Source organism: Apus apus, chromosome 3 (genome assembly GCF_020740795.1).
Source record: "Apus apus isolate bApuApu2 chromosome 3, bApuApu2.pri.cur, whole genome shotgun sequence".
NCBI lineage: Eukaryota > Metazoa > Chordata > Aves > Apodiformes > Apodidae > Apus > Apus apus.
Window position 1 is genome coordinate 52,084,612 of NC_067284.1, and position 15,856 is coordinate 52,100,467.

Here is a 15,856-nt window from a genome sequence, read left to right on the forward strand (position 1 = left end):
TGTTGAGGCAGAACTTGCTGTGCTTGAGTTTGTAATGATTCAGAAAAAACAAACAAACACCCACCAGTGTTGGAGCAATGCAGAGCAATTCAAGTAGAGAGCTAACACTACACAGAGGATATAGTATAGATCATCTTACCTCTCTTCAGAGGGTAGGACCCCTGAGTTCAGTACCTGTTTGGTACTGAATGGATCTCCAGCCATAGCACAGCACACTATGGAGATTCCATCCATAGAAAGGTTACATCATTTTAGTCTTTTGAGCTTGAACAGGATTTTCTGAAAAGAAAATAAAATAAATCTGTTCATCATTCCTACTATCAAACAAAAAGGATTTTTACATCAGAACTTGTTGCTGCACTTCTAGTTAAAGACAAGGACACAGGTGTTATAACTGCCAGTAGTGAGGGGAAGCTGCCTGCAGGCTCCTTTTTTTACAGTCAGCCAATTAAGATTATCTTACAACAAGGGATGTGCACAGCACAACACAGCTGTGAAAGCCAAGTTATATATGGGGCACGGGGCAGCACAGTCCATGCTTACACAGGTTAACAGGTTTGTGGATCACAAGCTGCTCCATGGGCCATGGCCTTCCCTTTAGGATCACTGCAGCCGCCAGCGGAGAGAAGAGCACATTTGCTTCCCTGCCAGCACCAAAGAGCTAAGAGGTTCCTGCCCCACAGTATTTAACTCCATCTGTACGTTACACCAGGAAGAGAGATGCTGAGCTCCTGACTCTGCCATCCATGTCCCTGAGCTGTCCCTCTCAGGCAAAACAGCATCGGTCTCCTTTTGACCCTCACCTCGATCATCTCTATTCCCACAGAGCTATGGCCCCACAGCAACTTGATGTTCCAACACATGCCTAGCTGCACACACAGCAGTCAGCCCTGGGGACACAGCCAGCATGAGTTTGGATGTGCACCTTCTGGGATGCATTTGTACTTTCTGGGACGGAATTCTTTCATCTCCACCTAGTTTGAGAAACGTGGACATACCTTTCATCTCCTGTCAGAGCTATCACTTCTACAGTGCTACTCTCAGACTTCAAAAATATTATGAGAAGGTGGCTGATCTGGCCTTGCAGTTTTGACACCACTTTGGAAGAACCACAGAAATAAGGTGTGAGAGCAGCTTTTCATGATTCACCCTAACACTAAGATTGTGGTTTCATGCTCTGAGTAGCTTCAGATGAAACTACCATTAGGAATTATTCTGTTGGGTTAGAATGAATTTCAAGTGTGTGCAGAAATAACCAGGAATATATGTATCTGCAATAAGGCTTTCACAGTAAATTAATCCTTTTCTCAGACTGTTATTGAACTCCAACAGCCATTTAAATCTCAAATAACTTGTGAGAAAAAAAGAACTACTAACTTTTAATGAAGCATCAAAATTGTTTCCGGCAACAGAAGAGGGTATGACCTTTAAATAATTCCTACCTTGCTATGGGGAAAAGCTGAGGATCTGTAGTAGATAGGACCTCTCTCTGCATGTGTTTAAGCAAGCCATACATACCTCTGTGACTCACCCTGCTTCATGTAAAAGTGTTTCATAGTTTCACAATCTCGTCTGTATATTTATGCTGAGAAGGATGAGATAGGGAAAAGGAAGGTGTCTTCTAGGCAAAAGTGGGGTTGTGGGAACTGCAAAGGGAAATTCTTGGAACCATTCTGCCTGCCATGGAAATACAGGGTGAAATGACAAATTGCCATGACAAGTGGCAAAGGCAAAACCACCACAATATACAAAAGGGGAAATACGAAGGAGAGGGATTCTGTTTGCAGCAGATGAACAGAAAGTAATGTTCACTGAATATGAAGAGCAGAAAAAAAGATGCTGAAGTCAAAGGACTTTTTTTTTAAACAGAGAATAGCAATGACAAAAGAAAGTGCTCATAATTCAGCTTAAATATGAGACTGTAGCTGTAATGGATGATGGTTATTTTTTTTAAGAAATCCAGCATCCAACTTCTCCTACTTAGACCTCCAAAGAAGTTAGCAGGTTTTTGGAAGTATATGTATGCTACTGAGACACTTTAATTAAAAAGCTACTTCATTTTCAAAAGCATTCTGCAGGTTGTAGAACCCACTTGAAAGAGAAGATGCTCTAAGTGTATCTTTAAGATCCAAAATCCAAGACCTGAAAATCCAAAGGAGCAAGAAGCCTGACTGAGATATAGGACATATTAAGCTTTTTTTTAGATATTTCTACATTTAAAAACTTTTGAATATGAGGGGTATGAGTGAACAAGTTCTTGAGGAAGAGACCAAATGCAGACTTCAGATCTGGACCAGATATTAAAATGAGGGATTTAAAGCAGGACCATTGAAGTTCTGTCTAGTGAAGCTAAGAAGCATTTCATAGTTTCATACAGAAGATATGAGCTCTTCACCAACAGGCCAGGAAAGCATTTGTCTTATATTATTTGGGTATATGTAATGCAGCCCAGGAATAGACGTATAGATTAAATTACATTCTTGAGAACTCTTTCCAAAATGTTGTTATATATGAGCTATATACTATTTCATCTTAATTCTCATAGAAAAATGTTCAGAAATAAACTGCCTGCCTTCTGCAATTGTAAACTTTGCCTAGTAAGTATTCTTTTGTACAATGGGCACAAAGGCAGAAGCAGAGGAAAATTCCCAATTTCCAGGTTAAATCTGCAGGTTTTGAGTTTGAAAAGGCATTCCTAGAAATTCCAAGTAATTGCAGTAACATTCCTTAGAGGCCAATGTCAAAACATTTCAACTGGCTAAACAAATCTTTATGTCCAATAGACAAAAAGTTTCTAAACACTGATCTTTCCTATGCCATTTATCTGGCATAGAACAGACAGAACTTACAGTGATGCGGCTTTTTGGGAATCTCTGGGAATGGGTTTGACAGTCTTAGTCTAAAATTAGACAATCCTAAGAGCTCGCTGGGACTACTGTGACAGGGCAGAGTCCTAGCAGAGAATGAAGCTGGTAAGGAAGTGGGCAAAGGCAACTGCCTCAGCAATCTGCCTTGCAGCACAGTGCCACTGCCCACAGCTGGCACCTTAGTATCCACTGAGCTGTGAGTGTGCCCAGGCAGGATTTGGGGAGAAAAGCACTTGACATTTGCCTTTCAGAGTCCTTCTGCTCAAGAAAAGGGTTTGTGGTAACGAGCATTTGCCCCAAGGAAGGCTAAGTCAAAAAAATACACGAAGCCTAACAAACATATCCAAAGCAAAAGGAGAAAAAAATAAAATAAAATACTATTTAGTAACTAAACAAAACTTTGAATGTTTAAAGACAGATTTGTGTGTATGTTTCTGTGTGTGGTTGTTCATGACATACCACTGTGGCATCATAATTTGTGCACAGACCCTGGGCTGGTCCCTGCTTCCTGCACAGCCCCAAATACTGTCACTTTTGCTTTAGGTAAGATGGGCTTCTCTAGTAACAGGTGTTAGATTCCAGCTAGAAATTTAAACTTATAACTATTAAATATGTATTGATTAACAAATATTAAATATTATTAAATATGTGGAAACATATTTAATAGGCTATTGCTGAGGGCAGGGGGTGTGCTCCTCAGAGAAGATTGCCATGCTAAGCTGAGCTGAACAAAATAAGCACCATTTTCTTACACAAGCACAAAATTACAAACTGAGATGGCAAAGGGGAAAAAAAAAACAACAAACAGAAAACAAAAAAAAGCACAATGGAAGTGAATTAAAGTTTTTTTAAAAAGAGACAAGTAAAAAGAAAGGAGCTTCTGCTTGGAAGAAAGGTCACTGATTGCCCCTGGGTCACCTTGCACATTAAGTGAGCTCTTAGATTTAGGAAGGCCCCTGAGCCAAGAGTCTCACTGGAATACTGAGAAGCAATACACATAGTTGTAACCCATGTGTGTTGCTGCCTTTTGTTTGCTTTTCCAGAAAATCATAGGATGTCTGATGCTTTTGTCACATTTCACCAACTGATCTGTAGTAGCAACCTTTGTAAAACTCCATCTATATTTTATGCAAAACTTATATAAGTTCCCTAAGGATTAATAACCTCTCTGAGAGTCCAATTTATTTAGCAATTAGGAAAAATTAGGAGAGAAGCTGTTCACTTTGCTTTGTTTTGTCCTTAGGTCTGTTCCTAGGCTAAATGCTAGTTTTAGAAATTCATTATTTGAAAATCTCTACACAAGTACTTTACATTGCAATTTTTTTTGCATCATTTAGCCTCCAAATAACTTCCCTCTTCACACTGTGTGCGTGCTAATGAAAAAAACAAAACCACCAGGAATGTAAATCGTTTACATAATAGTTTTCAGAATTAACTTTTCTTCTTAGCCTGACTTTGTCAAACTGCTAACACCGGTCTCAGGAAGTGCACTGTGACACTATGTAAAATGTTGTGACATCACTGGGGAAGTCACTAGAACCATCAGTAAAAGCTATCAAGGAGAAACCTTGTCTTAACCAGAAATCCAACATCAGAATCATGTGCTCTCTAAAAAAAGATGGGGACTCTGACTCTGCAAGTCTCCTTGAGCCCTGTTCCCAGGAACGAAGGGACCTGTAGGCTGCAAAGCCCCTGGACTGGGCAGTGCTGGGGCAACAGAAGCTGCTGCTCTTTCAGTCCATTTACCCCAGAAGTCACAAGAAACTATGTTTTTTTAAGGCAGCCTTTGGGATTTCTAACACAGCATCTTCAGTTGGGAAATCCTCCTGCATATACCCCATGGCTTGGGAGTCTTTCCAGTATCACCACAGCCCAGGTGGCTCTAGACTCACCTTTTAATTTTCATTCTGCCTATGCAAGGGCAGCTCTCACTACCAGTGGTTTCACTGTCTACTCAGCGATATCTATTCAACAACTACAAAGCACTGCCTTGCAGAGCACATGCAAATAACTTCCTTTTGCAGTATTACTAGTATTTTCTGAGGAACAGCATGACACGTACAGAGCGATTACTCCGAGCACAGTAGATGAGCAGCTGCTGTAGAGAAGCCATGTACCAAGCTTGAACCGCTGATCTGGAGGGGCTGTAGCTATCAGGGCTCCAGTGCCAACTTGCCTTGAGTCAATGGGGATAGACTGTTCCACAGCAGCTGAGGTTTTGGCCTAAAGGAATATAAATATTTGGATATCACGTTCCTTGATTAACTTGCTTCATAACTTAATGTGAGACATCTGAACAAAGTCTTAAAGAGATCATGCACATTCCAAATGTGAAGCTTGCAAGAGCTCCCTTTAGTGCACTAGCTTTGCTCAAGGGGCATTTAAGGTTTATGTGACCCATTTCAGAGATCTTTTAGATGTGATTCTGATCTACACTGTAAGTTAACTCTGCCTCTCCCTATGCTTACTATATTTATTTCTTTGGTGACAAAATTCAACAATTGGATTATATTTTATTTCCTCATCGTTCATTTGGTTGTATCCTTTTAGGATATTAAAATCCTGTAATAGCTTTTCACACATTACATTGACTGTTAAAAATAACACCAAGTTAAGTACTTGCTATGAAATTCTTAATGCTGTCTGCTGGTTCTAGATAGTGGCAACCCTCTGATATTCCATGGGTTTTCTGGAAGAAATGTCACATTAGTGGTTCTTTTATCCCAGATATAGTTCACATAATAATGCATTTCTTTCCTTATCTCCTTCTTTCAGAGATAAGTGCCTGCTAGCTCATGAAAGCTGAGTCTTGGAGTGTGAATTGTAGGCCACATATTTTAGGTTTTATGCAAATTTACACTCTTCATAACTTTCTATAGCCTCCCACTGTCTCATCGACTCGGGACTACATATTGTGTCCCAACTACAGATAATGGGAAATGTCAGCTAAAAGGTGAATAAGACTGGAGGTGCAGAAGAGGACAAGGGATCTACTGCGTGTTTCCTTTCCTTACGGAGAACTGGGAAGCAGGAGAACAGCTCCTCAGGGTGCATGTGCCTCAGAGCAAGGAGAAGGCAGCATTAGCAAAGGACACCAAGTCCTTAAGGATTCACTGCCATTTTTTCACTCTGAGTAATTCCCTGAGAGAGCAAGGAAAGCTGACAAGGATCCTCTGATTTATGGCTATTCCACGTTTGACCCTCCTTCTGCAGGAGCTGGCACAGCAGCAGTCCTAAAGACAAAAGCCAGGGAGACATCGATGGATAAAGGCCCCTGGGAAAGTAGTTCTGCCTCCTTCCTCTCTCTTCTCTCCACTGGGAGGTTTGCATTCTGCTTCTCTGTCACATCAGGTGCAGGCAGCTGCTGCCCAGCAAAGACAAAACTCAAAGAGCAAGTGAAGACCAGGTTTTTACACATTCCATGCTCAGACTTAGTAACAAAGCTGCTCTGCTGATTTGATGCATTCAGGGGTTTTAAAGCAGGACAAAAAATAATAAGAAAAAAATATAAATAAAAAAAGGGCTGTGCCCTATTGTCTCCATACTGCACTGCCTCTTTAAAATCAGAAATGCATGGACAGCTTCGAGGTGCCTCCCACTGAGAAAAGGCTTTAGATGCATGCAGAGAGACAGCAGAGCCATCCTCCCCTGAGCTGCAGGGCCAGCCTGCTCGGGAGAGAAATGATCGTTCAGCAAAGTCCTCTGGCTGCTTTCAGTGATCCTTTCTTTGCTCCAGTGACAGCAGCAGAATTGCAGGGAAAAAACCTGGACGGAGGCAATCCCCAGGGTGCTCAAGACTTCCAAGAAGACAAGAGCAACTGCAGGTACAGTAAGCAAATGGCATCATGTCAGTTTGTGGATGGTTGGGTTGTCTTTATTTCTTTTAAAGTGCTGTCTTGGTATTTTGCAGGGAAATCTGTTTGAAACAAATACTGCACCTTGCTTTCACCTACAGACAGATTTTGCATCCAAGTATTTATTTAGTACTTCTCTTAAATGAATGCTCACATTTCCAGGCAGCTGTGGGTTTGGCTTGTAAAGTAGTCAATTGTTTGAACTGTTATTTAGTTTCAGGCTTTGGCTTTCTTTTATTCTGTTGTTCTGCAGCTCTCTGTTTGAAAAGCAATGTGAAGACAGAAGTTGTACAAGAGAGTTTCTGTCACAAATTTATTAAGTGTTGGTTCATCAGGGGCTGAGGGTGTTTCCCGGAGGCAACAACTCCACTGTGCAGATTGTCCTTTATAGCCATGATGAACATTGTTCAATAGTAGTTGTCACCCTGAAGACTTTCTGTCTCAAAGCAGAAAAAGCCATAATGCCCTCTGATTCTCATCTGGGTTGGGGTAGGGCTGTCCCGACAGCTGGGAGTCTGGTGTGACGATTTGCAGATACAGCATGGAAAGATGCAAGAAGACAGCCCTCTCAGCATTTTTATACAGAGTAGAGGGAAATTTAGGGAGTAGATTAGATTTTTTTCACCAGTGTGGAAAAAAAATCAAATTTTAAAATTTGGTGTTGTCACAGTTTGACTCAGGATTGGCAATTAAACTGGCAGTATAAAGAGGGGAGCCTGCTCCTCCTCATTTTCAAAAAATCAAGACAATTTGTCTTGCTTAAGGAAGATTTCCTTTTTCACCTCAAGAGACTGTGGAAACACTCTCCCTGTGAATGGCAGATTTGCCTTCCCAGCAAAGCCCTACAAGCTGGTTCATGGGACAAAATTTTGTCTATGCAAATTGGCAGAGTTCCACTGCTTTGAGAGAAGCAATAATGGATTATGCTGGCTGAAAATTTGGTCACCTTACTCAATAAATGACTGCCAAAAGGAAAGTGCTGGCTTTGCTATTTTTGTGGGTCCTGGCAATTCTTACTTAATTAAGAAATGTATTTAGAAGCCAAGACATCAGTTTTCCTTTCGTTCTCACCTACCACATTTCTCTGAGACATCTAGCATAAAGCAAAACTTTGTCCAAAAGGCACATCAGATACTCTTCAGCAAATTGAGGTATCATCTCATTTTAGTTTTTTTATCTTGCACAGGCATGACAGCACCTTGGGCTTGAAGGCTGGCAGAGGTTTAAACTGGATTTCACACTCCTACGTTGTCATTTCAGTGTGTGCTGAAAACGAAATTTCATCATTGGTAAATAAAAGTGCTGGGTGTAACACCCGGTGCATTATGCAACTCAAGGGCTTTTGTGATAACGGAAGCATCCTTTCACAGGGTATTTCTTCCCACTGTGCAAAGCCAGCAACAGAGCTGTGGGGCAATAAGGTGCTTCGCTTCACACACAGTTATTTTTGTTGTAATTTCCCCTCAGGAAATGGTTTCCTCTTTTTGTTCCCACAGGAGGAGATAAACGGGGCTGCTGCTCATGGGGATAAAGACAAGGTAAACTACTGCTCAGAAGGAAACTTTGGATGAGGTCTCTTGCCTGCCACTCTCAAGCCCTGACACCCTGGGCAACTCTAACACAAAACCAAGGGTCAGCCAAGACATATGTGTCAAAAGAAGACAGACATAGCCATGGAGCAAGCTGAACATAACCCAAATGCTACTATCAACCTCAACTTTGCTGCAATCTACAATCTCCACGATGGGGATTTAGTCTCCTTGCGAAACTTCTCCTTCCCTTTCAATTTCAGTTACAGTGATTATGACCTGCCACTGGACAGTGAAGAAGACATGACCAAGACTCGCACCTTCTTTGCAGCCAAGATTGTGATTGGGGTGGCTCTGGTCGGCATCATGCTGGTCTGCGGCATCGGCAATTTCATTTTCATTGCTGCTCTCGCCCGCTACAAGAAGCTGCGAAACCTCACCAACCTGCTGATTGCCAACCTGGCCATCTCAGATTTCATTGTGGCCATCGTGTGCTGCCCCTTTGAGATGGACTACTACGTTGTGCGGCAGCTGTCCTGGGAGCATGGCCATGTCCTCTGTGCCTCAGTCAACTACCTACGGACAGTCTCCCTCTATGTTTCTACCAATGCTCTCCTGGCTATAGCTGTTGACAGGTAAGTGGGGTGCTATCACTGCACAAGGAGATGACCAGAGCTTCTGGGGTTGGCTGCCCAGATTTCTAGGATTTTACCGCAATCAGCTGTTCTGTAGGATCTGATGTCAAGGTAGGTACTACACAGACCTGGGTATCTTGTTTCATAAAAAACACATGAGGTCGTGACAGTACCCTGGAGAAAATTCAGTGGAAATTTCTTGATTGAACTTTTTAGGTGAAAATAATGTTGATTTATTAAAACTTTATTTATTTATTTATTTATTTTAAATAAGTATATGCCTGATTCAAGTGTAGAAGAGGATGTATAAAATAAGAGAAAGAGGAGACAAATCAGAAACGCTCAGAGACGAGGGTGTTCCTCAGCACCATATAATCCTGGTACAAATCATACATGTCTAAGGAACCTTCACTACTGTCCTACACAGATTTTATGAGTTTAACCTTTTCTATAAACAGCAAAGTAAATATTTTTCAGCATGAGAAACAGTTGACTGCTGATACAGAATTTGACAGGTGAGTTTCCAACAGGGTTATTGCCTTACAGGATATTTCTTTCTCCCTCTAAGGTGTCTTTCCCAGTTCTTGTTTTTGTGTGAAGGACAATAAAAGATAAGACTTCTATCTAGCCTGCAAAATAGAGTTCTTCGCTGTTGTGCTCTACTGAGAAAGCCCAACAGTCATTAAATTAACCATTTGATAGCACTGATATCTTAGCTGAATGCTCCAACCTAGAAGTGGATGCTTGGTGAGTGTAGGCAGCTCTCTCCTCTCCATTTAAATACTCTCATAGTCTCCTCGTTCTTTACACGACATTCTGAGGATGGCACAGTGGCAAGTCAGTAAAGACTCACAGGTCATTTATGGCACCCATAGTTATGGCACTGTCCAGAGCAGAATAAAATGCCATAGCAACCCAGTTTAGGAGAGATTTTCCTACAGCCTTCATAACGGGGTAAGCAGAACACAATGATATCCACCTGTTACACTATCTGCTTTATGCTGCAGCCCTGAGATACTTCTATGCCTGCCTCTCACTCCAGGAATTTTAACATTATCATTTAACTGCATTCTTTCTTATGACTCCTGTTCTCTTGGCTTTGTGCACTGCAGACTCTGACGGACCCAGGTGTTGAGCAAGGATCAGCTTCAAACTGACACAAGTCTGACACAACTGACTCACAGAAAGCCAGAGACCTGCAGAGTAAACTCTTTACAGAAAGGCCATCACAAGGCATCTATTGTGTATAAACACAATATAAATCTCTGTATAACCTCTGCATATACACCATGTATGATCCCCACCCTCCTTCCCTTTTTTTCCCCAATTTCTCTCACATGGCATTTTATACTCTCATCTGATGTTGCATAGGTTTTGGTACCTGATCCAAAAGACAGCTCTGGAACAGTTAACCCTGCTGATGTTTGCATGATACCACCTGTGTGTGGCTAATTCAGCTGTTATTGACGTCAACAGAAATCTGTGGAAAGACTTTGAGGAAGTTCAGAGATGTTTTGCACGGTGCGGGGGAAAGGCAATCATTTCCTGGGAAAAAAAATCCTTAATAAGTTTCTAACACAATAACCTTTGAACAGCAGCCGAGGGCTCGGGACTAGGCTCCTAGACACTATCATGCATGCATCACCATTTTCTATTACTTATCTTTTTCAACTTGCAAAATATTTTCTTGGAAAGCTCTGCTAGTGCATCGCAGGTCGATGAAGTAACATGGGTCATTGAGTCCTTAAGTCTGCTAAGAAATCAGATTGTTTCTAGCATATCTTCCCAGACATCTTTAAAAACAACCCTGGAAATGATTAATCACTGAAGTTTGTTGTAAGAACACACTGTTTTGGTTTCACTGCTTTTTTTTGCTTTTTTTTTCTGCGAGCTTTTGAATTGGTAAACAGAGAGAAATGTTGTTCATTTAACAATCAACCATTCCATGTTGGTTATGTCATGTGGGTTGTTGACTTCAGTCTCTAAAAAGACCAGGGTCCTAATAAAAGTATTTTCATATTTAGATCATTTAAAAGGGCTCACCTGTGTCACGAGGGTAAGCCTGTCCCACAGGATTTCCCTCTGGTAGGGCTCTCTTTAAATCTCCTTGATGTCAATTCACATGAAACATAGGAATTTCACATATCTAAGGTCAGACCTACACTAGAAAATAAAGCAATATGAAAGGGGAAGATTCGAAGAGCAGGAGTTCATGCTAAGGGTCCATGCTGTAAATATTCTGTGGGGTTTAGCTTTAGCTGGGTCCCCTGGACTGAACATACATGGGCACTCAGTGTGTTTTATGTGCAGTTTTGGAGCACATTTTCCAGGTCAGCTTCATTGGAACTTGTTTCATGTGATTCAGGACCACACCACAGTAACAGCCCAAGTGTGGTAAGCAATGACAATCAGGAAAATCCACCACAAAAGCTCCCTCCTGACTGTCTTATAGAGATTCACCCGACCCAGCCAAACATTCTGCTGAGCAGATATGCATACTTACAAATGCATACATATACATTATCCCACAAGCTTGTTGCCACAGGATCTGAACTAAAAATACTCATTTATTAGCTCCACATTGAGGCCAAGTAATTCTGCAGTCCTTTGACTTCTAGCCTGCACTATTAGCATCTATGAACAATTCCAAGATCTGGGTGATGAAAAGCACCGCTGACTTTCCATTTTATTTTAGAATGAATGTATCCTGTGGATGCTATCTATACACAGAATACATACAGATAGAAAAGCTTCTGAATGAATGAGAAATTCCACTGATTGAAACAATCCTTTGTGTTAAATACAACTGCACTGGGAGTTCTGAAGTGTCTCTGATAAAAACCTCCTTTTAGCAGAAATATCCTAATCCATCTGGGACAGTGTACTCTAATATAAGCCTCTCTTACATCTATAGCTTCTTAAAAATATCAAACCCCTCCAACCTCAAACCAAACAAAAAACCTCAGAGAGAATGCCGTTTGAACCTGGCCACTTTTTAACTGAATCAAGGGCAATTGATGGATTTTGCAAACAACATACTTCCACTTCTCCACATGCCTTTGTGAAACACTGCAGTGCACCTTGCAGCTTTGCAGTCATAAGCAGTGCAAATATCTAACTCAAGTTTTATGGTTTGGCATATTACTTAACATAGCATATTTAAGATTAATTAGCAATAGTCACCTCCAGCAGATGAAACAAAAATTTGCATGGGCAGCAAATGGATACACAGTCCTTTTTTGGTGGCTTGAAAACATGTTCACCTGCAACTGTTCTTTAGCACCCGTTTCAGCTCTTTGCACCCCATGGAATAATCAAGAAAAGAGTAGAAACGCTGTTAGGTATGTTTGACTTTTTGGTTAAAAGAAAGTGTATTTGAATAGCTTTCTGCCTGGGCAAAACATATTCCTGCTTCTACGTGTTTGTCTTTCTTTACCCACACCTGACTAGGCGTGTATTACTGTGTGTTTCAAACTCTTGCTTGAATGTGGAGTCTGACAAAGAATTTGCAAATGCTGTATCTTGGCACGTCCTGGATATGACATCACCTATGTATTGTGATAGGTCTTGCAAATGTATTTGTCAGTAACAGGAATATTCCCACTCTTTCTCCTGTTCCCATCTTTCTGTAACTCCCACATGTGATCAGTGTTTAAAAGGAAAATTTTGTGATAGAAAATTGCAGCTTTTTCAGTTTGATGTTGTTAACAGGTGGGAGTTTAACACTGAGGTCTTAAAACCATACTTAGACACCCTCACATGCACTCGGATTTCCAGATTGCCAGGTACCCACTGTCCTAACAAACCCTTCAGCCACTCAAGGGTTTCTGCCTAGATTTAAGAACTCAGCTCTAAACTGCTACTTTGGAAAATTTTCTTAACTCTCCTTGCAGACAAATTTGTTAGGATTGCTCCTTAAGAATTACAGCAATTTCCTTCTGCCCAATTCTGTACATTTGTATTTTGGAGTGTGTTCGGACTAATAGTGTTTTTAGACTTCCTTTTTAATGTGTTCATCTCTTCCAGGTATCTGGCCATTGTTCACCCACTGAAACCACGCATGAATTATCAAACAGCAACCTTCCTAATTGCCTTGGTCTGGATTGTGTCCATACTTGTAGCTATCCCATCTGCATACTTTGCTACTGAAACAGTGTTATTTATAGTGAAAAACCAAGAGAAAATTTTCTGTGGACAAATTTGGCCAGTTGACCAGCAGATGTACTACAAATCATACTTCCTCTTCATCTTTGGCATTGAATTTGTTGCCCCTGTGATTACGATGACCTTGTGTTATGCCAGGATCTCTCGGGAGCTTTGGTTTAAAACTGTTCCAGGATTTCAGACAGAGCAGATCAGAAAGAGGCTTCGATGCAGAAGAAAAACTGTCATGGTACTAATGTGCATCCTGACTGCCTATGTTCTCTGCTGGGCACCATTCTATGGTTTCACAATTGTCCGTGACTTTTTCCCCACTATCTTTGTGAAAGAGAAGCATTATCTTACTGCTTTCTACATAGTTGAATGCATTGCTATGAGCAACAGCATGATAAACACCATGTGTTTTGTTACTGTGAAAAATAACACCATGAAGTATTTCAAGAAGATCATGCTGCTCAGATGGAGATCAACATATAATGGAAGCAAATCTAGCACAGATTTAGACCTGAGAACAAATGCGATGCCAGTCACAGAGGAGGTGGACTGCATAAAACTGAAATAAATTTTAAGCAGTTCTAATAACACGTATTTTGGAGAGGGGGTAAAAATGATATAAGGCTTCCTCAGAAGCTTCTCCCTTGTCTGGGAGAATGCCCACCACGGTGAGGGCCCTTGGAAAGCAGCCTACAGTGCATTTCCACCGGAACTCTTTTCCACTGGATGGCTGTATAATCCCATCACTCAGACTGGTGCTGTGCTTCAGTTCACCTATCTGTAAATCTGAGATGAAGGCACTCATTTTAGAGTTGTGTAAAATCTAAGGTGAACAGAAACATCTATGAATACATTAAAGTATTACAGTGATGGAAGAGTTGATTGCTGATCCTAGCAATGAGGCCTCTGTTTCTTCTTAAAAGAAACCTCTTAATCCCTTAGAGTTTTCCTTCTGCTCACAAAAGGAAGGATGGCGAAAAAGCCCATTTTTCTTCATATCACTTTTTCCTCTGTTTACCCATCATGATGAAGCTCCTTGAAGTCTACAGGCCACCAGCTTTCATATTGTCCTGTGTGCAGCATGCTCTTACGAAAGTTACATTCTTCACAAAGATAAATACTGCTTCACAGTCTAGTGAAAACCTCAAGTCTCTTCCTGCAACAACTTGTTTCAGAACATTTTATCAACATTCCACTCTGTAGTTTTATCTAAGTGTTACTCTGTTTACCATGTATTTGGAAATGGCATAAGTACATATTGAAGGGACCTGTTCCTTTCTCACCTTCAGGCATCCTGTGGCCATCTTCTGCTGCCCTGAGTCACTGAATTCTTCACAGAATCAGTCACAAAATCATAGAGGTGGGGAACATCTCCACATTGTCTAGTCCACCCCTATACTCAAGCAGGGTCAGCTAGAACAGGTTTGTGTCCAGTCAGGCTTTGACTGACTCCAGGAACTGAGACTCCACAGCATTCCTGGACCATCTGTGCCAGTATTCAACAGCCCTCACAGTACAAGAGTGTTCCTTATGTTCAGATAGCATTTCATGTGCTTCACCTAGTTTTCCAGTGGGACCCATATAAAAGTATAGCATGTTAGTGGGAAAACATCCAACCCACTGAACCAGGCCTAGTCATCTTACCCCACCTGTGCATGTCTTCAAATGTTGGCCTGCAAGTAAGGCCAAAATAGCATAGAGACTTTGAGACAACTGGTATTTCTGCAAGCAATGGAGACAGACTCTAGGCTTCAGTAAGCCAGGCACTGGTTGAGTTGAGTAGCTCATTGTCTGGCCGAATGTGAGGCAACAACTCAAGGTGAATTCTGCAACGCCTCCTCTGGTCCTGCTTTACTATTCTGAATTTGTGCAGCTCCAGGATGAGTGTTTCTTAACTAATAATCATGACCAATCAGGTGATGGTAGCAGAAATAGCTACTCATTTAAACTACACATAGGATACCATGGACTTTTGTGTATTGAAATAAAGTCTTTTTTATTGTGATGGCAATGCTTCCTGTTTTAAAGTATGTGGTACTGCCTAATTTTGGAGTAAATGGCTTTTGTAAATAATTTGTCTATTTGTGAATTTAAAGTGAGCATCAAATCCTGCTAATAAAACAGTAAACATGGAATCAGTATCAGTGAGCATTCTGATTTTTTTTGTTTTCATTTAGCCATAATTTTCCTACCCAAGAGTCTAATGTGAATTATCCCATTTCTGCTAAAAAAAAACCTACCAGGCCAACCAATTGAACTGAACAGCAAAGGGACATTCAAATCCATTCAAGTGCTCAAATCCTCTCCTCATTAGCTGCATTTAAAAAAGACACGTTGGAGAGGATCTCATCATTTGCTCTGTTAGGTGAAACAATTTCTGAAATCTTTCTTCAAAATGACATCTTTGAATAGAGCTAAGTACCAAATCCATTTGTTTTCCAGACAGCCAAAGAAACTTAAAGGACCAAAGAGTTGCAGTATATCATGACCAAGAGGATGAATCTTGTAATTTCTCCTGAAATGTCATGGTTTCTTCTGAAACCATGCACACATATTTATCTCCCAAAACCTGTACTAGTCATTGGGGATGTCCAGGTTTAAACAGTAAGGGTGAACCACAAAGCAGAAGGCAGAATTGCTCCCTATTACCCCCCCTCCACCTTCCCAAGGGAAGATAGAAGGGGAGTAAGGAAGGGAGACTTAAGGGTTGGAAGTTGAAACAGGAATGAATTTACTATAACACCAGTAAGGAAGTAACATGTGGAGGAAAAACAGAGATATACACTTATATACAAACACATACAAAACCGATCTCG

At 41.0% G+C, this 15,856-nt stretch overlaps 1 protein-coding gene across 1 annotated transcript; it reads left to right on the forward strand.

The window, feature by feature from the left end:
- The first annotated feature begins 8,218 nt into the window (after positions 1–8,218).
- On the forward strand, positions 8,219–15,095 carry PROKR1 (prokineticin receptor 1). Its single transcript, XM_051613313.1, has 2 exons — positions 8,219–8,885; positions 12,912–15,095. Exons 1-2 carry the CDS (start codon positions 8,368–8,370, stop codon positions 13,606–13,608), a joined length of 1,215 nt encoding a protein of 404 aa, XP_051469273.1. The 5' UTR covers positions 8,219–8,367; the 3' UTR covers positions 13,609–15,095.
- The last annotated feature ends 761 nt before the right edge of the window (positions 15,096–15,856 follow it).

What these genes read in the sequence shown, in the direction of transcription:
- PROKR1 (XM_051613313.1), top strand. Translation starts at nt 8,368, where the DNA reads ATGTGTCAAAAGAAGACAGACATAGCCATGGAGCAAGCTGAACATAAC. An exon ending in CTGGCTATAGCTGTTGACAG is followed by an intron (nt 8,886 to 12,911) that starts GTAAGTGGGGTG and finishes CATCTCTTCCAG; the next exon opens with GTATCTGGCCATTGTTCACC.